Source organism: Marmota flaviventris, chromosome 9 (genome assembly GCF_047511675.1).
Source record: "Marmota flaviventris isolate mMarFla1 chromosome 9, mMarFla1.hap1, whole genome shotgun sequence".
Taxonomy (NCBI): Eukaryota; Metazoa; Chordata; class Mammalia; order Rodentia; family Sciuridae; genus Marmota; species Marmota flaviventris.
This window is the reverse complement of record NC_092506.1, coordinates 43,132,631-43,155,273: the sequence shown is the minus strand read 5'-3', so window position 1 is coordinate 43,155,273 and position 22,643 is coordinate 43,132,631. Positions and strand designations below refer to the sequence as shown.

Sequence of the window (22,643 nt, the reverse complement as noted above, 5' to 3'; positions counted from 1 at the left end):
GGCTTGACCTCTAGTGGTAGTCTGCTGCTCAGAGGGGGTGGTCCTGTGCCAAAAGCCAGGATCTGGAGGGTGTCTGCCCCACTGGGGGAGAGGTCGATCCCGCCTGCTGTGCACCTGGCACCCTCACAGGCAGGTGTGAGAACTATAGTTTTCATTGGGTTTTACTCATGGAGCTTATTGCTTGTTCGACTGTTTAGCAGTATTTGATGCTATGCACTATATTTTCCAAGGAACATTAGCTGTGTTAAATTCTTTGATGCCTATAGGACAGAGGTTCCACCCCAAGCAATTTGCATTTGTTTTTGACATATAACTTGGGATAATTACAAATACAGAAGCACTACATTTATTGTTTTTAATTTAGAAAACATTTTATTAGGGAAGTAAAAATGTAGAATAAAAGTTCGGAGTAGCTTTATGCACTCATCAAACAGCTTCAGCAGTTATCAATATTTTGCCATTTTTGTTTTATCAATATTTGTACAATTACACTTTTTTTAGCTATCTTTAACTGATAAGGATTTTTTTAGTATATTCTATATGTTACTATCAAGCCTAACTAAATTATTGATGCAGTCACAATTGTGTATTACATGTAGAGAAAAACTATAATTCCTTAATATCTAGTCTGAGTTCAGATTTTCCTGATTGTCACCTAAATGTTATTTTTTTTTACATTGGATTTGTTTACATTACAATCTAGGTGATGTCTTCATATTGCATTTAATCAATTTGGTTGCAGATTTTTTTAAATTCAGCTTTTTGAGATCATTGTGGATAATCACATGAACTTGTAAGAAATGATACAGAAATTCCTTTATACCCTTCACCCAATTTCTCTCAATATAACATCTTGAAAATCTATAGTGCAGTGTCATAGGCAGAGTAATGATATTGCTATCAGTCGGACACATAATTGTTCCATTAGTCTAAGGAACCATCCTATTGTCCTTTGGCCATACCTACCTCTCTTCTCCAATCTCCATTCTTTCAGTGGCAACCATCAATCTGTTCTTGTTCAATTTTTTGTCATTTCAACAATATTCTATAGGGGTTAGTGATGTAGCTCAGTTGTAAAGTGCTTCCCTGGCACTACAGAAATAAATAAACAAACACAATGTTATATAAATCAGAATCATATAATATATAACCTTTTAAGATTGGTTCCTTCAACTGGCATAATTCCCTGGAGATTCATCCATATCATTGCATATATGAAGTTTGTTCCTTTTTATTTCTGAGTAGTATTCCATAGTATGTATACCACAGTGGCTTTAATCTTTGAAGGATATCTACTTTGGGCCTATCACAAGTATTCCTGTGTGGGTGAATATAGATTCTCATCTCTCTCAGAAAAATTCCCAAGAGTACAATCTATAGGCATGTGGTAGTTACATGTTTAATTCTATAACAAAGTGACAAACTGTTTTTCAGAGGACTGAACTGTTTTACATTCCTACCTGCAAGTACCCCTGCTTCTTGGCATTCTTGCCATCACTTGATACTGTCCCTATGTTTTTATTTTAGCCATTCTGATAGATTTGTCATGACATCTCATTGTGGTTTTAATTTGCATTTCACTAATGGCTAATTACTTTGAACATCTTTCTATGTATCTGTTTGCCACCAGCATCTCTTCTTCAAAGAAATGCCTGTTTTGCTCATTTTCTAATTGGATTATTTTAACTGTAATATTTTCTTTTTACTAATCCTTTCTTGGATATGAGGCGTGAACAGATTTTCTTCCTTTAGCTAGTCTTTTTACCTTTCAACAGAGTCTTTCACAGAAGTTTTTTATTTGGATGATATCCATTGATCAATTTTTTTGTGCTTCTTGCATTTGTTATTAAGTCTGAAATCTGTTAATCTATAGGGAGGTAAAAATGTAGAATAAAAGTTCAGAGTAGTTTCTTATTTCCTCTTTTAACTTACCTGTGTGTCCCTTTAGCAAACTCTAGAAACCCTGAATATAATATCTGATTCCAGATTCATATATTGTAAAGAAAAACAACATAAGTGTGTTTAGGATTCATTTTTGTTGATATTTTGCTATCATTTTATAATACCTAAATTTGATATCAAAGAATACTGGCTTTTTCATTGGTCATTGATTTATAGAGATCAACATCTGGGTTTCTAGAAAATAAATATATTAATATGATTTTTAATATTAAAAAATAAAATTGTGGAGTTTTGATTAAAGTCTTTGATTTTATATTTGTACAGGTTTAGTATCCCTTATCTGAAATTCTTGGGACCAGAAGTGTCTCATATTTCAGAGTTTTTTAGAATTTGGAATATTTGTACATATATAATGAGATATCTTAATTGGGACCCAATGGCTAAACACAAAATTCACTTATATTCCAAATACACTTTATGCACAGAGCCCAAATGTAATTTCATACAATTATTTTTGCTGTGTCTATATTTTTATCATGACCCATCATGTGAGATCAGTATGGAATTTTCCACTTGTGTTGGCATGCCAGCACTCAGAAAGTTTTGGATTTTTTATTTCTTATGCTACTGTACCCTATTCGCTTAGACTTTCTTGCCCCACCAAGCATTATAAATTAGGGTTGGATATGTGAGACCTCATTATGCTTAAAAATTACTGGAGGTGCAGTTGAGGTGTGGAAGAGAAGTGCATGTTTGAATACTCAGCACCAAGGTTCTAAATTGAGTTTGGGCAGCATGGTATAGCAGCAGCTGAGTATTTAAAATTCATTTTGTACATCGGTTTGGTTGTCCCTGCTTTATTTGGGGCAATTTCCTCCTATATTCTTCACTTCGACTGGACTATGGGCTTTGTCTCCTTTTTCTCATGTTCATTCACTAAGTTTGGCAAGTGGTCTTAGTGTAAAAGTCAGCTTACTGATGCCTCTAAAAAGATGTTTGTTCTTTTCTTCTTCCTCGTCCTCCTTTTTGTTCTTCCTCCTTCTCCTCTTCTTAATCATTATCATCATCATTTAGGGGATCAGGAGCTCCTAGAATACATTTTTGCTGGAAACTGAATTAGGTCATATTCTTCTAAATCATGAAATACCACTATAAATATTTCTATAGTCTCAAAATATATAACTATTATAGGATCACTTTTAGTCCATTTGTGTTGCATTGACAAAATATCTGAGAATGGGTCATTTATAGACAATGAGAAATTCTCAGTTTGGCAGCTGGAGGTTTAAGACCACAGCAATGGCAGGTTTCATGTCCAGTGAGAGCCTGATCTCTGCTTATAAGATGACACCATGTTACTCTGTGCTTCAGAGGAGACAGTGTAGCTGGAATGGCCCTAACCCTATCCATGAGGGCTTCACCCTTGTAACTACTCACCTCCTAAAGACCTCACTTCATAGTACAACCATGTTGGCAATGCAGTTTCAATGTATGAATTTTGGGAGGGACATTCAGAAATTAGCACACTTGTTATTATATATTTCTTTTAATATTTCCATAGTGTATCTCTTTAATATGATTCTCTTAAAAGTACAACTAAAGCCAGTGTGGTGGTGCAGTCTGTAATCCCAGCAATTTAGGAGACTGAGGCAGGAGAATCTTGAGTTCAAAGCCAGCCTCAGCAACTGCGAGGTGCTAAGCAACTCAGTGAGACCCTATCTCTAAATAAAATACAAAGTAGGGCTGGGGATGTGGCTTAGTGGTCCAGTACCCCTGAGTTCATTCTCCGGTACAAAAAAAAAAAAAGTACTACTAAAGTATTAACTTAAACTTTTATGAGTAGAATACCCAGTTATAATTAATTATTTTTCTCAGCAAGTTTTGGGAATTAGGAATCTTTGTTTAGAAATAATACATGCATCCTCCACCCTCAGCCTTGGGAAGTGATTCTGTAGATCTGTAGTTAAGTCCTACACATGCTTTTGGAAAAATATTTAGATGATTCAGTTCAGTATTCCCTTGAGTAGATATGTTTATTGGAGAGTTAGCAGCAGTTTGAGGGAAGGGGCCAGTTCAATTGTTGATCTTTTATTGGTTAAGTCAGAGTGCCATCTAGTGGGAGAAAGACTGTTAAATTAATATAAGTTTTCAAACTTTTAGATGAGCATGTAGACAGAACCATCTGTTATCCTAAGCTTAAGCTGTGTTTTCCAGAAGTCAGCAATACTAAAGCATGAGAACTGTGTATTGTAAGGTGAGAGAAGAGGAAGAAAGTATTCCTACAAGGCAATAGCAGACACAATAGGTACCTGATCAGTGGAAGTTATCGCCATGATTCTTACTTTTCTCACATGGAAGGCCAATCAAGTAGAGTAATAATTAAGTAGGAGATGCTCAAATAAATAGTTGTGGTATGCATGTAATATTTTATCATCTTCTGATTATATACTAGTATAGTAATGTAAACAATTTTATCCTCTGTTGTCTTTATTTTGCCATTCAGGATCTATACCTAATTCTTCAACAAAATCTGTTACAGTTTTTAATACATCTTTCCTGAAATATTTTAATCTGTTATAAACATACATATATGCCTCGCTACTTGGCATACTCAATCCTTTGACAAACACATGTGGCTTCTGTGTGCTGGCACTGTTGGAGGCAATATAAAACAGTATGCAAAGCAGGATATAATCCCTATACTTACATTTACTATAGGGTAGATGTTGTCTAACTCCTGCTCTGTACCTTGCTATTTTCATTGTTTTTAAACATATAAATTCTCCTCTAATGGCTGCTATAGCTGCATCCCTCAAACTTACTCTATTCAAAATATCACCTACTTGTGATTTATCCTTTGATCCTTGGATTATTTAGAAGTGCTCAGTTTAATTTCCAAGTGTCAGGATTTGATTTAGGTGTGTGTTACTGATTTCTAGTTTAATTTCATCAGATTAGAGAACACGTATACTCTCATTCCTTTAAATTTGTTCAGAATTGTTTTATAGCCCAACATATGGTCTTTGTGAATGTTTCATGTTGATGTAAAATGAATATGTTCTATTATTGCTGGATGAACTGTTACATAATTTTTTTTGAATCACATTGGTTGATTGTATCATTTAAGTCTCTGAAATTCTTATTCACTTTAAGTCTTTTTTTATGAATTACTAAAATAAAAATAATGAAATTTCTACCTATAGTTCAGGATTGTTTCTCTCTTCATTTTTGTCAGTTTTTCCTTGAGTGTTTTTGTGTTGGTTAGATATATTCACATTAGGATTATTGTGTATTCTTGCTAGTTTGGCTTCTTTATATAGATGAAGTTGTGTTCTTTGGCCCTGCTAATATTTTTGGTTCATTTACATTGTCTAATGTTAATTATAGACACTGGAATTTAAATTTTGGGTTGTTTTGTTTTGTTTTTTTCTTTATAATTCAGGTGAGAAAGCCATACATGTTCAGTAGAATCAAATTTCAGATTTTGAAATTTGATCTGTTCCAAGGCTAGCTGTGTGTGGCAGGAAACTCTTGCAATGCTGAGCAGCACTACCACCACCGATAGCTCCCAGTCAACCACATAATCACCAGGGTCAGCAACTGATACTCAGCGTGTACTGTGTTGCTGTGTGTTGGATAGGTTGAGTATTAAATGTATTTTTTATTTAAGTTATTTTCAATTTATGATGGGTTTTCTGGAGCATCCATCATGAGTCAAGGAGCACCTGTAATTTATTTTTGTAAACCACTCTTATCCATCCTGTAATTATTTATACCTTAATAATACCTATAATCTAAATGTTACTTTTTGCAAATCAGTCCTATGTTTTTTTCCAGAATAAAAAATGAAAGGCAAGTAGGTTTTTTTAGGTTGTTACTATTGCCCTTTTTATGAACTAATTTATACATGACCATGATATAAAATTCAAAAGATACAAGTTTATGGTGAAAAATTGGTCTCCTTCCCTTACCAATACCCTGCTGTTGTATTCCCTTCTACACGACATTTTTCTCGTAAATAGTGTACTGTTCCACACATGTTGTAAACATTCCACCCCCCCATTTGTTTTCTTTTTCTCTAGCCTCTGCATATGAGAGAAAACATAGAACCCTTGACCTTCTGAGTTTGACTTATTTCTCTTAACATGATGATCTCTAGTTCCATCTATTTTCCTGCAAATGTCATAATTTCATTTTTCTTTATGGCTGAATAAATCTCCATTATTTTCTTTATCCATTCATCTGTTGGTGAAAACCTAGGTTGGTTCCATGCTTTGGCTATTGCTATTGTGAATTTGGCTGTTGTGAATTGTGGGTGTGACTGGGCATGGTGGTGAAGTCAGGCATGATAACACATGACTGTAATTCCAGCAGCTCAGGAAGCTAGTAGGTAGAAGGATTTCCCATTCAAAGCTAGCCTCAGCAACTTGGCAAGATCCCGTCTCAAAATACAAAAAAGGGCTAGTGATGTGGCTCAGTAGTTAAGTGCCTCTGGGTTCAATTCCTGGTACCAAAAAATAAAATAAGATACATGGGGTATGAATATATCATTGTAGTAAGATGACTTTAATAATTCTTCAGTATAAATACCAAGAAGTGATATACCTGAGTCATATGGTGGTTCCAAGCCTACTCTTTTTGAGGAGCCTCATACTAATTTTCATAGTAATTGTACTAATTTACAGTCCTACCAACAGTGTAAATGTGTTGCTTTTTCTCCATGTCCACTCCAGCACTGTAATTTTTATTCTTGATGACTGCAATTCTGATGGGTGAGAAATGAAATCTCTATGTGTGTGTGTGTGTGTGTGTGTGTGTGTGTGTGTACATTTGATTTGCATTTCCCTAATTGCTAATGATATTGAACATTTTTTCATGTATTTGTTGGCCATTTGTATTACTTCTTTTAAGAAGTGTCTGTTTAATTCATTTGCCCATTAATTAATTGAGGCATTTTAGTGTTTTTTGAGCTCTTTGTATATTATAGATATGAATCCTCTGTCAGAAGAATAGCTAGCAAAGATTTTCTTCCATTCTGTGGATTCTGTTTCCTTTGCTGTGCAGAAGCTTTTTAATTTGATGCTTTCCCATGTATAAACTCTTGGCATTATTTCCTGGGCTTTAGGTATCCTGTTGAGAAAGTTGTTGCCTGTGTCTAAAAGCTAGAGTGTTGACACTGTGTTTTCTTCTAGGAGTTTCATAGTTTCTGGTTTAATTCTGAGATCTTTGATTCATTTTGAGTCAATTTTTGTGCGGGAAGAAAGATAAGGATCCAGTTTTATTCTTGAACATATGGATAACCAGTTATCCCAACACCATTTGTTAAAAAGTTGTCTTCTTTTGAACATGTATTTTGGCACCATATAGTATATGACTATACTAGCTGTGTGGGTTTGTCTCTGTCTTCTGTACCATTAGTCTATGTGTCTGTTTTTATGCCCATACCATGCAGTTTTGGTTTCTATAGCTCTATGGTATAATTTGGAGTCAGATATTGTGATGTCTCCAGCATTGCTTTTTTGGCTTAAAATTGCTTTAGCTGTGCTAGATTCTTTTATTCTTCCAAATGATACTTATGACTTTTTGTCTAGTTCTGTGAAGAATGTCATTGGTGTTTTGATGGGGATTGAATTGAATCTGTATATTGTTTTTGATAGTATGGCCATTTTAACAATATTAATTCTGCCTATTCATGAACACGGAAGGTCTTTCCATCTTCTGAAGTCATCTTTAATTTCTTTCTTCAAGGTTTTATATTTTTCATTGTAGAAGTCTTTCACCTTCTTGGTTAGATTTATTCCTAGGTATTTGATTAATTCATTTATTTGAGGCTATTGTGAATGGAATTGCTTTCCTGATTTCTTTCTCATTGTTGGTTTATAGGAAAGCTATTGATTTTTGTGTTAATTTTGTAATTTGCCAGTTTGCCCAATTTGTTTATTACCTCTAGCAGTTTTTTGGTGGAGTTTTTTTGTTTTGTTTTTTGATCTTTTAGGTATAGGATCATATCTGCAAACAATGATAATTTGACTTCTTCCTCTCCTACTTTTATCACTTTTCTGTCCTCTTGCTTTATTGCTCTGGTTAGAATTTCTAGCACTGTATTAAATAGAAGTGCTGGGAGTGGTCTTCCCTGTTTACTGTGAGGTTGGCTTTGGGCTTTTCATAAACAGCCTTTATGATGTTAAGGTAGGTTCTTTATATCCGTAATTTCTTTAGTGTTTTTATCATGAATGGATGCCAAATTTTGTTGAAGGCCTTCTCTGCATCCATTGAGATTACTAAGTGACTTTTTAAATTCTGTTAATGTCATAAATTATATTTATTAATTTGCATATCTTTAACCATCCATGCATCTCTGGAATTAAACCACCTTGTTTGTGATGTACAATCTTCTTAATGTGTTGTTTGTTGGATGCGATTTGCCAATATTCTATTAAGTATTAGTCTATTGAGTTCATCAAGGATTTTGGATATTTGATGTGTCCTTATCTGGTTTTGGTATAAGTATGACATTGACTTCATAGAATGAATATGGAAGTGTTCAATTCTTTTCTATGTCAAGGAATAATTTGAGGAGTATTGACATTAGTTCTTCTTTAAAGATTTGATTGAATTTAGCTAAAATCCATCTGGTCCTGGGCTTTTCTGCTTGTATCTCATTCCAAGTTATTGGTCTGTTTAGGTTTATTCTTTATTCGGTTTTGGCAGATTGTCTAAAAATGTGTTCATTTCTTCCAGGTTTTCCAACTTACTGGAGCCTAAAATACTCCCTCATCTGCTGGTTTTTCAGAGATGTTTGTGGTGATTTCTTCGTTTTCATCTCTAATTATATTAATTTGGCTTTTCTCTCTTTTCTTTTGGTTAGTTGTCTATGGGCTTATCAAGCTTGTTTTTCATTTCAAAGAACCAGCTCTGTTTCATGGCTCGTTTTTTTTTTCTCAAGTTAATTTATTTCAGCTCTGAGCTTAATTATGTCCTTTCTACTGATTTTGGAATTGGTTTCTTCTTCTTTTTCAATGGCCTTGAGATGTATCATTGAGGTTGTTTATTTTGAATCTTTCTGATTTTCTTATGTAGGCACTCATAGCTATAAACTTTCCTCTTAGAACTGCCTTTATAGTGTTTAAGAGGTTCTGGGATGTTGTATCACTATTCTCGTTTGAGTCTAAGAATTGTGTAATTTCTTCCTTGACTACTTCTATCACCCATTCATCATTCAAAAGAGTATTACTCACCATGTGTTTATATAGTTTCTGTAGGGTTTGGTCATGTTGATTTCTAATTTCATTCCATTATGATCTGATAAGATGCAAGGAATTGTGTCAATTTTTTTGTATTTTCTAAGAGTTGCTTTGCAGCCTAAAATATGGTCCACTTGGAGAAGATTCCGTGAGCCACTGAGAAGAAAGTATATTCAGCTATTGTTGGATGAAATAATCTATAGATGTCTGTTAGGCCCATTTGATTTTTAATATTTTTATGTCCAAAGAGTCTTTACTGAGTTTATGTCTGTATGATCTATATAATGGTGAGAGAGGTTTTTTCAAATCACCCAATATTATTATACTGGGGTCTCTTTATTATATAATTAGTTGCACCCACGTTTGAAACATAAATATGTGTTATTGTGATATCTTCTTGTTGGATTGTTCCCTTTACCAATATGTAGTGACTGTCTCTTTTGATTAATTTTGGTATGAAATCTGCTTTGTCAGATATAAGAGGCCACTCTTGCTTGTTTTTGGTCTCCATTCACATGGTATATCGACTTCTATCTTTTCACTTTCAGCCTGTGGCTGTCTTTGCCTGTAAGTTGAATCTCTTGCAAACAACATATAGTTCAGTCTTGTTTTTTTTTTTAATCCATTCTGCCAGCCTGTGTCTTTTAATTGGCAAGTTGAGACCATTTATAGAAAATGATGTTTATTTATTAATTCTTGCCATTTTTATTTACTTAATCATGTTTAATTTGATCCTTTTTCTCATTTGCTTAGCTACTCTTCAAATGAGATTTGTTCTTTTGTGAGCTCTGGGGTTTGTTTTTTGTTTTCTTTGTGCAATATTACTTTTAAGTAAGTTCTGTAATGCTGGTTTAGTAGTCATTAGTTCTTTTTTTTTCTGCTTATCTTAGAAGGTTTTTATTTATCTTCAATTTTGAATGTTAGCTTTGCTAAATATAGCAGTTTTGGTTGACAGTTATTTTCTTTCCCGACTTGGAACACATTGTTCTAAGCCCTCATGGATGGTAGAGCTTAAGAAATCAGAAGTGATTCTGATTGGCTTGCCTCTAAATGTGACCTGATGTTTTTTGTCTTGAGAGTTTTAAATATCTGTCTTTGTTCTGTATGTTAGGCATTTTAATTATAATGTTTATGGAGAGGTTCTTTTTTGATCTTGTTACTTGGGGTTCTGAATGCCTCTGGTGTCTGCATGTCCGTCTTATTCTGAAGGTTTGGAAATTTTTCTGTTATTATTTTCCTGAAGACTTTATCCATTCCATTAGCCCACCATCTCACAGCCCTCCTTAATTCCAGTGATTCTCTAAAAAGTTCTTACATATTGTGATCATGGTTACTTTTTGTTCTTTCATACTGTATGAATGTTCAAGGCTGACCACTTGTGTCTTCAGGCTCTGAGATTCTGTCTTCCACATGGTCTACTCTGTTAGGCTTTCAACTGAACATTTTATTTGATTTATTATGTCTTTCATTTCCAAGATTTCTAGTTGGTTCTTTTTCAGTATTTCTATCTCCTTATTGAATTTTCCATTCATATTCTTAATTCATTCAGTTCCTTTCTTAATTTATTCAGTTGATTTTCTGTGTTCTCTTGGAATTCATTGATTATTTTTATATTGATTCCTTTGAATTCCTTATCTGATATTTCATATGTTCCATATTTGGGGGAATATTTACTGGTGAATTAAGAACTTTAAGAGGTGTTATACTAGCTTGCTTTTTCGAATTTCTTGTATTCATGTGTTTGTTGGGAGGGATTTCTCTTCCATTCTCATGTGTAGGCCTTTGTAGAGCACATTCCTCACTTGCCAATATGTGCTAGAGTGATGTGGATTGAGACCCCCTCTTGTAGGGGTGGTGTCTACAGCCTTTGTGTTATTTCTGTATGTTTTTGCTATAGCAAAGGATGTCCAGAGGTGGAACTTGGGGGTCCACCCCTAGGTGTTTCTACTTGGGATCTGGTTATTAGTTTGGGGTTTTGTCTTTTCTGTTCTTTGTATTAAAGTATAGCTAAATATTAAGTGTCATTAATTTGTGTGTGGAGCAGTGTATGCTGTCTTTTGATTGAGTTTAGTTTAGTAGCAGAGTTTCCACTCTGTGAACTTGTGGTATTCCTGTAGGTTCCCAGCATCTCACAGAATAGAGGGAAACAAACAATGCAACAAGCAATCCAAAGGATATACAGCATCAAACTAAATACTTGGTTCCTACTACCACATCTACAATGTTAATTGCCACAAAAAAAACAAAACAAAAAAAAAAAAAAACAGAAATGGTAGAGCAGTAATCACCAATAGCAAAAACAATAAGTAACCCTGAACTGTATTTTGGAATTAAAGAATACAACAGGTGTCAACTGCATCATCCATAGCAGTAATAATTGCAGCAGCATGAAAGGTGGGGGCAGGAATTATATCACCAAGTCATGCTAAAAGGTGGTAAAAATACAGTTATTTAAGAGAAAATAAAATGTGATTGGAAAATACAATAGGGCTTATAATTTCAAAAAGGGAACAGAATGGAAAAGAGATAGCATGATGGTTATAAGGAAGGAGGAGAAAAAAATAGAAATAACAAAGTAAAGGGAGAGTGAAAGAGAACAACAGAATTTGGCTGTTGGCAGAAGAAAAGAGGAAGAGAAACAGACAAATCAGACAAATGAAAAACAGTACAAAACAATCAAAAACTCCAACCCTCAAAAGACAAAGCAAGGAAAAGTAGCTACATTTTACAAATGCTAAAGTAAGAAAAAAAAAATATGTGCATCTATATATGTTCATGAATCAATTCGCACAGCAACACACACACACAAAAAAAAATTATTTATGAAACTAAGGAATCATTTCCACTGAGGTTAGTCAAAATAGTCAGTGAAAATAGATGGACACTATCTATGCCCGGCTGTGTCTCTCTTTCTGTTTCTTCTTGGGCTATGTATATCTCTCTGCTGTGTCACTTGCATTCTGCTAGGTACACCCTAGGCTATAAGGAAGGTGCTTATGAGGTCAGTGTAGCTGTTTTTGCTCTAATCCCCTTGCTTTGCAGCTGCAGTGTGGCCACCTCAAGATGGCTCTGCTTCAGCTCTCCCAGCCACTTGGGAAACACGTGTCACTTTAGAAGCATCAGTGAACAGTGCAGCCACTGGATCAGCTAAGAGCAGGCCACTTTTCTGATATCAGGTTTTTCCATACTCAATCTGTCTGTTTTGTTTCTCTCTGTGTTCTTCCTCCCTCTATGCTCAACCAGTGCAGCTGGTTAGCTGGATTAGCTCATTGTAGTCTGAGGTTCTAAGACACTCTTGACTATCCAGTATTGAGTTTTAGTGAAATCTATCTTCCACCCACTTCTCGGAGAAGCAGTACTTCTGCTGCTTGAATCCTGAATTACAAAGCAATTAGGAATGTGGTCTTCCTCTAGCCTGGCTATCTTTAATCTCTCTGAATGTTAGTCCTTTCTTCTTTCACCCATATTATTGTATATTATTATAAACTAGTCATGAAAATGTTTCCGATAGTCTTTTTAAGTTGTAAACTATATACAGAAAATTGTGTGAACTTTCAGGTATGGTGTAACCAGTCATTACATAGTGAACACCTGTCAAGCCACCAGTCAAATCAAAATAGAACGAAGTCATCTAAATATTTCTCATTTACAACTCCCTTCCTATCCCCCAAGGTAACCACTCTCCTGACATTTGTGCTGATCATTTTCTTGCTTTTCTTATGATTTTACCACTTACATTTACATTCTTGAACAGGCTAGTTTATATTTGTCAGTTCTTGACATTTACAAAAGTAGTACCACAATGTAAGTATCTTCTGGTATTAAAAAAAAGAGGGGTTTTGCTTTCTTCATTCAGTCATATTTATAACACTCAGTAATAGTGCATGCAAGGATAATTTGTTTTTTTTTTTTCTTTTCATTTTTGTGATACTTTTGTATAAATGTGCCACAATGTGTTTTTCTACTTTACTGATGATGGGCACTCATATCTGTTTTTTTACCATAGCAAATAATAGCTGTGGTATACTTTTACATATATGCATTTGCATTCAAACATGCATTTCCAAGTGTATAATTAAGATTAAGTTGCTAGATCACAGGGTGGTCTGCTCTTCCCCATTACTAGATAATGCCTACCTGTTTTCAAAGTAAAAATTTTTACATTCATAGCCAACAATGTTTATTATATGACTGCTAATCTAGTAGTAATGAAATGGTTTCCATTGTATTTGGATCATAATGAAGTTTATCATGTCTGCATATGATTAGGAGCTATTTATATTTCTTATTTGCCGAAGTAATTGTATTTAATTCTTTTGCTTGTTTTTCTTTTGCCTGCTTAAAAAAAAAATTATACTGTTTTTTGTTGGAGATTACATGTACATGTGTGTGGCCAGCCAGTATCTTTTTAAGCTCTGGCTTACCTTTTGGTTCTTTTTATATCCTTTGAAAATGTTTCTACTCATGGATTATAAATTATAAATAATAGTGGGGTTCATTGTGATATATTCATATACACATATAACATAATATGCTCTTATTTCATTCTCTCTTACTTCCCGTTTCTTTCCTGCTCCTCCCTGCCTAACAAACAGAAGTTCTGGGTTATGATGTAATCAAGTTTATTGCTGCACTTATAGAAATTCTGCTAGATTGGGATTAGATTTTGTAGGTTTGTATATTTGTTGCAAGTAAATCTTTTATCTTTAAAAAATTTCAAAATTTTGATTATATATCACCAGTTGTTCTCTAGATTAACCCTTTATTTTAATTGTAACTCTATCTTGACTCACTTTTTTTTTTCAGTACCTATATTTTTCAGTTGATTCATTTATTTGAACTAAAAATGAGAAGAGAAACACTTTATACTGAAGGTATCACAGGTTTTTATTTATTGTTGTTGTTCTATCAAGAAGATTATTATTTGTTGTTGTTCTATCAAGAAGATTATCATAAGCAGGCATTTAAAAATAAGGTTCCCATTTCTATGAATAATGTTAGTATTCTGGTCCTTGATTTAATTACATATTCTGTGATACTTAATTTTTGAAGGATAAATACAATATTTAATTTTTAAAAGTAAAAATGACTCTTTGAAAGAAGAGTGCCCCATGAGCATCATAGGAGAAAATATCAGGTATAATTCTCCTTCCAGATGGTGCCCCTACAGGTGAGGCAGTAGCCTGTGAAATTACAATGTGAATTACACTACAGAGGACCAGGGCATTTGGAGCAAGGCTTTCTGATATTGGTAATAAATGACTTGGTTCAGAACCAAGGACAATTCCCAGAAACTTAAAGGCAGTTCTATCACATTGGGAGCCTATAGTAAAATGAAGTTTAGCAAACTGGAAAGATGAGGAAAAGCACAATAACCATTACCAATACATTTAGGACTCTTTTCATCTGTGATAGTCTTAACTAGGTATATCAGTTTATCTCATAATAACTTATATTAGTTCTTCACATATTCTAGTATATACATTGATTCTCTAATATTTTCACTGTGGATGATGGAAAAGAGCTACTTTTCTTTCAGGTATCACTCTGAAAGATTCTTAATTGCATACTTGTACATTCTGATCTTAGTATGTTCTGTAGGAAATTTTTCATTTTGAAACACTTGAGTCCTAAATTACAAATGTAGTCTAATGCAAATACTGAATCTTATTTACAATCAGGCAAATCAATTTAAGAAGGCATATAAAGTAGTGATCCAGATCTTGAGCTCTGCAGTAAGGCCAAGGTTCAAATTCTGCTTTATTCACTCATGTTTGTTTGAAAATAAGCTATTTTGTAGGTGTTAATTTTTGAGGAGAGGAGGCTACTGGGGATTGAACCCAGGGGTGCTTTACCATTGAGTTACATCCCCAATCCTTTTAGCTTTTTATTTTAAAACAGGGTCTTATTAAGTTGCTTAGCACCTTGATAAGTTGTTGAGGCCGGCCTCAAACTTGTAATCTTTCCTCTAGGATTACAGGCATGGGCTACCAGGCCCAGCCAGGTCTTAATTTATTTAACATTTCTAAATCTTAGTTTTCTCATCAATGAAATGTAAATAAGAAAATGTACTTTGGGGGAGAATTAAATGCGATAATTCTTACAGAGTCCTAACAACTATCAACACTTCAACAATTTGAGAGTTTTAGTTTTAGAAAACAAAGCATCATTTTAAAATAACTAATTTGAATTTGTACCAGAAAAAAATTTTGAAGCACTGTTTCATTATGATGAATATTATACAGTTTTAACTCTTAATCATTTATTCATTCAAAAATTACTTACTGAGTTCCTGTATGTACCAGTCACATTTCCAGCCCTCAGGAATATAGCTTCATATTATACAAAGTCCTTGCACTTCTTGGAGCCTATATTTTAGTGAGGAAACAGAATAAACACACAAATAAAAGTTTTAATATTTTTATTCATAAGTATTATGATAAAATTGGCAAAGAAATGGACCTTAATGGGAAAAGAAGAGAATATTTTACAAAGATCATCAGAGAAATACTTTCTGATGAAGTTAACAGTTGAACACATACCTGAACACCAGTTTAAACAAATAATCAGTAAAATTGTTAGTCATTGAGTTTTAAATAATGTAGCATATCTCCTAAATATGAAGAAATGGGTATTCTTGTTTTGACGAAATATTTTTTCCATTGATTTGCTAGCTTCAACACAATAGGAGCCTCTTCATATGCAAACAATATCTTGCTATCAGAATGAAAAATATATTAGAAATAAAGAAGAATATTGTTTTTAATGATACACCAATGAAGAGAGGAAAGGAGTGGCAAAAAATGGGAAAGGGTGAAAAGTACTTGCTTTAGCCATCTATCCATTTCAGCCCCAACTCTAACCCATAGTCACTGACCCAATATGGTAACTTACAAAAATTAAATACATGTCTTGTGGTTTTTCATAGGCTTTATGTGTTAACTGTGTACCAGGTGCTATGCTGAATCCTTTATGTATATCAACAAAGGCATTTGACTATTTGCTTTTAGAAAAACTCTGACCTAATAATGACTGACTGGAAGATGAAATGCAAAGACATGGCCCTTATGGGAGGCTATTTTTTCACTTGGGCATGGTTATCTTCTGTCTCACTGTTGAATTTTGCAGCAGTGGAAATTGAATCAAATCAATGTTTAAGTCAGAACTCTTGAATACTGTTTTGTGAGGGGAAGTAAATATTTTCCAGTATTATTTACCAACTGTATGGCTTAAAGTAAATTAATCTAACACTTGTTTCTATCATACTTAGATACTTTGAACTTTAGAAAAATTAGGTTAAATGGTTAGAACTTTAGTAACTGTCTCTAACATTGTCTGATCAGGATTCTAATCTTGGCTAAAGATAATCATCATGGGGTGTGTGGAAAGGTGCCTATTCGTATTTATTATTTCAAATGGAAGCAGATATGGGAAAGTCTTAAATACACATACCAAAATTGAGAATATGATTTTTGCCCCTGGGGGAAAACATGCCTGTGATTATCTTTGTGGGAAGAATCTGAAACTCGGAATTAGCATTAATTTGCCCAATTTGGTCGAATCATTTTTATTGCACTTTAAAATATTTTCAGTTGTAAAAGAATTTTGAGTGGTGTTATATTTTCTGCACACACAGATACATAATCTAGGCTGGTCTAGAAAAATAACTGAATAAAGAAAATGTCAGCGGCTCAGGAGGCTAAGGCAGGAGAAATGCAAGTTCAAAGCCAGCCTCAGCAACTTAGGGACGTCCTAAACAACTTAGTGAAACCCTGTTTCAAAATAAAAATGGTCTGGGGATGTTGCTCAGTTATTAAGCACCCCTTGGTTCAATCCCTGGCACACCCCACTTCACCAAATGTATTTTGATAGACTCCTGAAAAAAAACAACAGAATTTGAGTCCTAACTCATGGGTTGTAGTATGCAACTGTTAATGAAAATTAATGTTATGTGATTCTGGACAGACTGGCAAGTCTTTATTCTATCTCATTAAACATAATTTTAAAATTCTGATTAGTCCTTTAGAAATCTATATTTTAAATATATTTTTAAATTTATTCATCTAAGATTACTCCAAACATTTTTGCACAAACTAACATTTTAATCCTTGTAACCTCCCATGAAATCAAATATCATTGTTGCTTTACACATGAGGAAAACTGAGACACAATGATATTAACTTGTCCAAAGTCATGTAGAGAGAGGGGCTTATCTGGGATTTAAATCCAGAAGTCTTATTAACCACTGTCTCTAGTCCTGACTATATTATCAATTTAAAATACAATATAATTTAATCTCTGGTGAGTATCCAATAAAAACTTTTTATGCAGTAATTCAAGATGTTTCCAGATGGAGTTTTCATTTATTGATTCAAGAACTTTTTTTGGTTTGTTTGTAATACATGGAAGTAAGATGGAGTTTGAGCATATGGAAATAAAATACTTCACCTTTGCTAATTACTTGAAAGCACAATACTAGAAAATAGTTTCACACAGTTCCAAACCAAACTGTTCTTTTCCTCATTCCAAAAAGATTGGCCTTTAATGAATATTTTCTTTGTTTCAAAGTATAAATTTTATTTTAACATTTTATAATCTATCATTCTTGCAAATAAGAACCATTTTTTTCCACCCAGTTGACATGTTTTAACAGTTGATCCCTTTACCATAGGTTGAATTAATGCTCCCTCTTGTAATAATTTCTTGGCATAAATTTAATTCACTTTAATCAGAGGATGGATGCCTATTCATAAACATTTCTGTGTATACTTATGCATAAGTGAAGTCAAATTGGTAAAGATTTCTTAGTTGAATTCCACAAATCCCTTGTTTTAGTACTCGCATCATATGGGAACTTTTAAAAAGTTTAACATATTGCTGAAGTACTCAATTCAGAAAATATTTCTGCCAAATCCTTAATTTTCCTAATGTGAACACATCAATAACTGAGCTTTATTGCTAAGTCTTTGTGTGTAGGCAGTTATTTTCAATGATCTATATTTCAGGTAACACTAATTCCGCAAGATGTTGATAGATGTAAAAAAGTGAGTGACATTTGGTTAAAATATGTTCCACAGTTCTGTTTATCACATCACTAATTAGAACTTTTAGTGTGTTGATGTGCATTATGGGTCTCTTAAGAGGAAATATGGCATCTAGTGTTTCTCAGACATCTTTGAATAAGGGGATTCCCCACCACCACCTTTGTTTTTTAATTACAGAAAAAAATAATTGGACAGGAAATACATTGAGAAATTGTGCTCCACACTAGGATTTTTTTTTTTAACCCTTGTACCAAGAAGTTCCTTGTTGTGGGGGCCAGTCTTATGCATTGTGGTACATGTATCAGCATCTCTTAGCTCTACCCAGTAGCTCTTCCAACCCCTGTCCTCAGTTGTGACAGTCCAAAACATTTCCAGACTTTGCTGGATATAGGAAGACAAAATGTAGTTGAGAATCATTGCTTATGATTAATATTGCAACATTTCAGGGAGTTTAGGAATTGTTAACAATTTCTATCTAAAATTTTCCTCTTATTGAGGTAGAAACAGTTTGATAAATGGGACCACTTGTAAAGAAGCTTCAGTTTGATCTACCATAATGAGATTTCTAGGTTCACCTTACATCATGACCTGATTTTCTAATAAAGTAATATGTGAAGAAGTTACAAACAATAATTTCAGAGTTTGTAGAATATTGTATGATTGACAAATATTATATATATATATATATATATATATATATATATATATTTTTTTTTTTTTTTTTTTTTTTTTTTTTAAGAGTAATCCAGATATTTGAATTGATCCATTTAAGAGGATACTATCTATTTCTAATGTCCATCTTTTCCTGTTTCATGCAGGGCTATTTTCTTCTTTTTGAATCTATGTTGGATTCTGTCCTTTATGCAAAGAACAAATACTTGGCAAAAGGAGGATCGGGTGAGTATAAAATTTCAGTTTTAATAATCTAAGTTTAGTCTAGTAGAACCAAATGAACCTTTGAATTTCAAATAAACTATGCCTGGCTGAGAAAGTTCCCAGTAGAGATGAAAGATATTTCCATTAGAAGTGTTAAGATATTGTTGAAGTAGAACATTATATAAGATATGCAGGACTCCAAGTTAATGGTATTTTGAAGAAGACTTTTTATTATATGGTTTTTAAAACATAAGGACTAGGTTCTGGGAGTTTTTTAATATTCAAGTCAAAATCTAGTAGAAATGCCTTTACATTTTTAATCTTCATGTCATTAAGTTCCTTTTTCCAATAGCATATTTCATACAAAGTTGGAGATTATTTATTTTAATGTCAGATTTCCATGATTTCACTAAATACACAGCCTTGCTTCTCTGTGATTTAATGAAAACATTTAAATAGTGACTGGTTTCTAATAAGTTTTAAAACACCTCATATCCAATAAGTATATAAATAAATCCCTATACATTTGGAAGGCTTTCATGTCTGTAGAAAATATTTTTCATAGTAACTCTACACATACAGAAGATTGTGTTTTTGCAGGCCTCTGCTTGAACAAATGTTTTCTTTAAGAGAAGGGATTATGTTTTGTTTATCTTCATCTCTTGAGCAGACTCCATAGCTTCTAGAACACATAACAGTGTACATCTTCATTGGTTTGAATCATTAAAACTGAATTGACCCCGCACCAGTCTACTTGGGATCCAGGCTCGCAGTAGGCCTCATCTATCCCCTCCAGCGGGTGTCCTGCTGGACCCTAGCCTCGGGTACAGGACCACCCCTTCCGACCAGCAGACTACCTCAGGACGTCAAGATCAGCAGCCCAGATCTGCCCACACCGGCCTGCTCACAGTAGGCCCAGGTCCATCCCTCTACCTGCAGACACCCACCGGAGCCCAGCCTCCGGCACCCAGCCTCCAACATAGGACCCCCTCCTCTGACCACTGTGGGAACCCAGGCACACACTGACTTGTGCTGGACCCAGGTCCAGGGTAGGTCCAAGTTCACACACCCCCCAACCCTGGGAGCCTAAGCCTAACCAACTTCCGTCTTAGGACACTGCAGTCATCATTACAGCGTTCCCCACACAATAGCCCCTAACTTTTTGACAACAGACAGGACCTAGAAGCAGCTGTATCTCACAGCAGGCATCCCAAAGACGGTATGAGGCCCACCCTTTCAGCCCCATATCTGTAAGACATTGCTTCCATCTTGGAGCACCTCAACTATTATCTTGAATTACCTCTGCTATTGTTGCCACCACCTAAGTAGCATACATGGATGGACGCCAGCAGGGTCTGGAAGACCAACATCAAGGTGAAGTACAAACAATCTGCATGGGTACTATAAGAATATAGGGTAGAAACTGTAATATCTCAGACCCACATTGCAAGAAAGGAAGACCCATAGACAACATGGAAAAACAAGGGAGAAAAGTGCCCCAAACAAACCAGGATCATACAATAACAGAACCCCTACAGATTTAATGTATTCCAATGACATTCCTCATAGAAATAGAAAAAGCAGTCATGAAATTCATCTGGAAAAAGAAGAGACCCAGAATATCTACAGCAATCCTTAGCAGGAAGAGTAAAGCAGGTGGCATCACTATACCAGACCATAAACTATACTACAGAGCAGTAGTAACAAAAACATCCCGATATTGGCACCAACAGACTGGTAGACCAATGGTACAAATAGAGGACACAGAGACTAACCCACAAAACTACAATTATCTTATATTAGACAAAGATACGAAAAACATGCATTGGAGAAAAGATAGCCTCTTCAACAAATGGTGCTGGGAAAACTGGAAATCCATATGCAACAAAATGAAATTAAACTTGTATCTCTCACTATGCACAAAACTCAACTCAAAATGGATCATGGACCAAGGAATAAAATCATAGACCCTACGTCTAATAGAAAAAAAAGTAGGCCCTCATCTCCATCACGTGGGATTAGGCCCCAAGTTCCTGTCTTACAATAAAAAATAGGGCTGGAGGTATAGACCAGTAGTAGGGTGCTAGCATGCACAAAACTCTAGGTTTCATCCCGAATAACACACACACATACGCACGGTTAACGGAAAGTAATAGGAAAGGGACATGTTGAACTAGTGATAAAGCACTTGACTATAGCCTTCTGCCCATCAATCGACTACAAAATTGCTTGAGCAATTATGATATAGTTAAAAATCAATACTGTCAAAACATTACTTGGTAAAAGTAACAGAAATTCTCCAGAACAATGGGTTTCTTTTTATAATACCATTTAAATTGGTTGACTTTTTATTTCCACAACAAACCCATTTTACCACATTTTCTGTAATTATATCAAGATAGGTTCCTGATCTCTGCCATGAATGTGACTAGAACTTTTAGATAATTTTACTCTATAAAAATTGGCTATGTATTTGTAAAATTATAGTGATTTTTTAAAAATAAACATTAAAAAATATCTGTTTACCAGCTGTCCAGTAATATACTTTTGTTTAGGTTATTAGATGTAATCTCACAAACAGCCCTTCGGGATTTTAGAAACAATCTCTAAAGGTGTCCTAGATAATACATATTAGGTGGCGAAGTCTTTTTTTTTTTTTTTTTATTCTTTTTAACTCAGAACTCCGTGACTCTAATATCCATGTTCTTTTCACCTTAATTTTGTTATATCCTACTAAAGTGCTTTTGTTTAATTTGACTCTTGCTATGAAGTTCTAGGGAAAATTCAGATAACTGTTTCCATCCCCCCCAAATGGTATTCATTGATCTTACTGAAGAACTGACAGCAATGTAATGCATTTAAATTGAATTCTCGTTGAAATTCATTAAGAATCTACAGCAATGTGAACCATGGCAGAGCTATTTCCCATTATCAGAGGGATGAAAAGGAGGCTTGTGAGTCTAGTTCATTCTAATTTTTCTATAGCTAATATTAGTGTTAAGATGATCTGGAGCTATATTAGACGAGGTTGGCATTTAACTGCCTGAAAAGTATTGTTGAATGTTATTTGCTAACAAAAGAGAAATCAGAAATGAGTAACTTGAAATGGTTTAACCTCTTTGTACAAGTCTCGATGAATCACCATCATTTAAATGCTCATTCTTTTTTTGCAAAGTTTTTCTTTATGTTTTTTTGAAGGAAAGATTCACTAAGAAATTAGTAGTGGAAAGATTTTTATAAAAAGAATGATTGTACTTTGAGAGAGAGAGAATATCGAAGGCCCATATAAACATGTGGGACCATAATTTACTTTTACAAGCATTTAGGTTCGATTTATGTCGGTATACCCCCTCTTTTTTCTCTCTCTCTCTTTCTATACCCATACAAACACACACACACACACACACACAGAGGCATGGAGTAAAGACTTTATAAACATAATCACCCATTAATTTTTTTTTTGGTGGCAAAAGACAATTTATATTCTTGATTTTTAAAAAAATAAGAATGCTACCTTTTGTGATATATATTTATCAAAAGTATAAAGTAAACTTAGCTCCTCCTCCCTGATATCAGC

The 22,643-nt window shown here is 34.2% G+C and overlaps 1 protein-coding gene across 2 annotated transcripts in view; it reads left to right on the top strand.

Moving 5' to 3' along the window:
* The window catches only part of Prmt3 (protein arginine methyltransferase 3), a 121,133-nt gene that overhangs the window by 52,497 nt on the left and 45,993 nt on the right, over positions 1 to 22,643 (top strand). For both annotated transcript variants that reach the window (XM_027936681.2, XM_071616334.1), the window contains one exon: positions 19,009 to 19,087. In XM_027936681.2, coding sequence (XP_027792482.2) covers positions 19,009 to 19,087 — 79 coding nt within the window. The remainder of the gene's footprint in view (positions 1 to 19,008; positions 19,088 to 22,643) is intronic.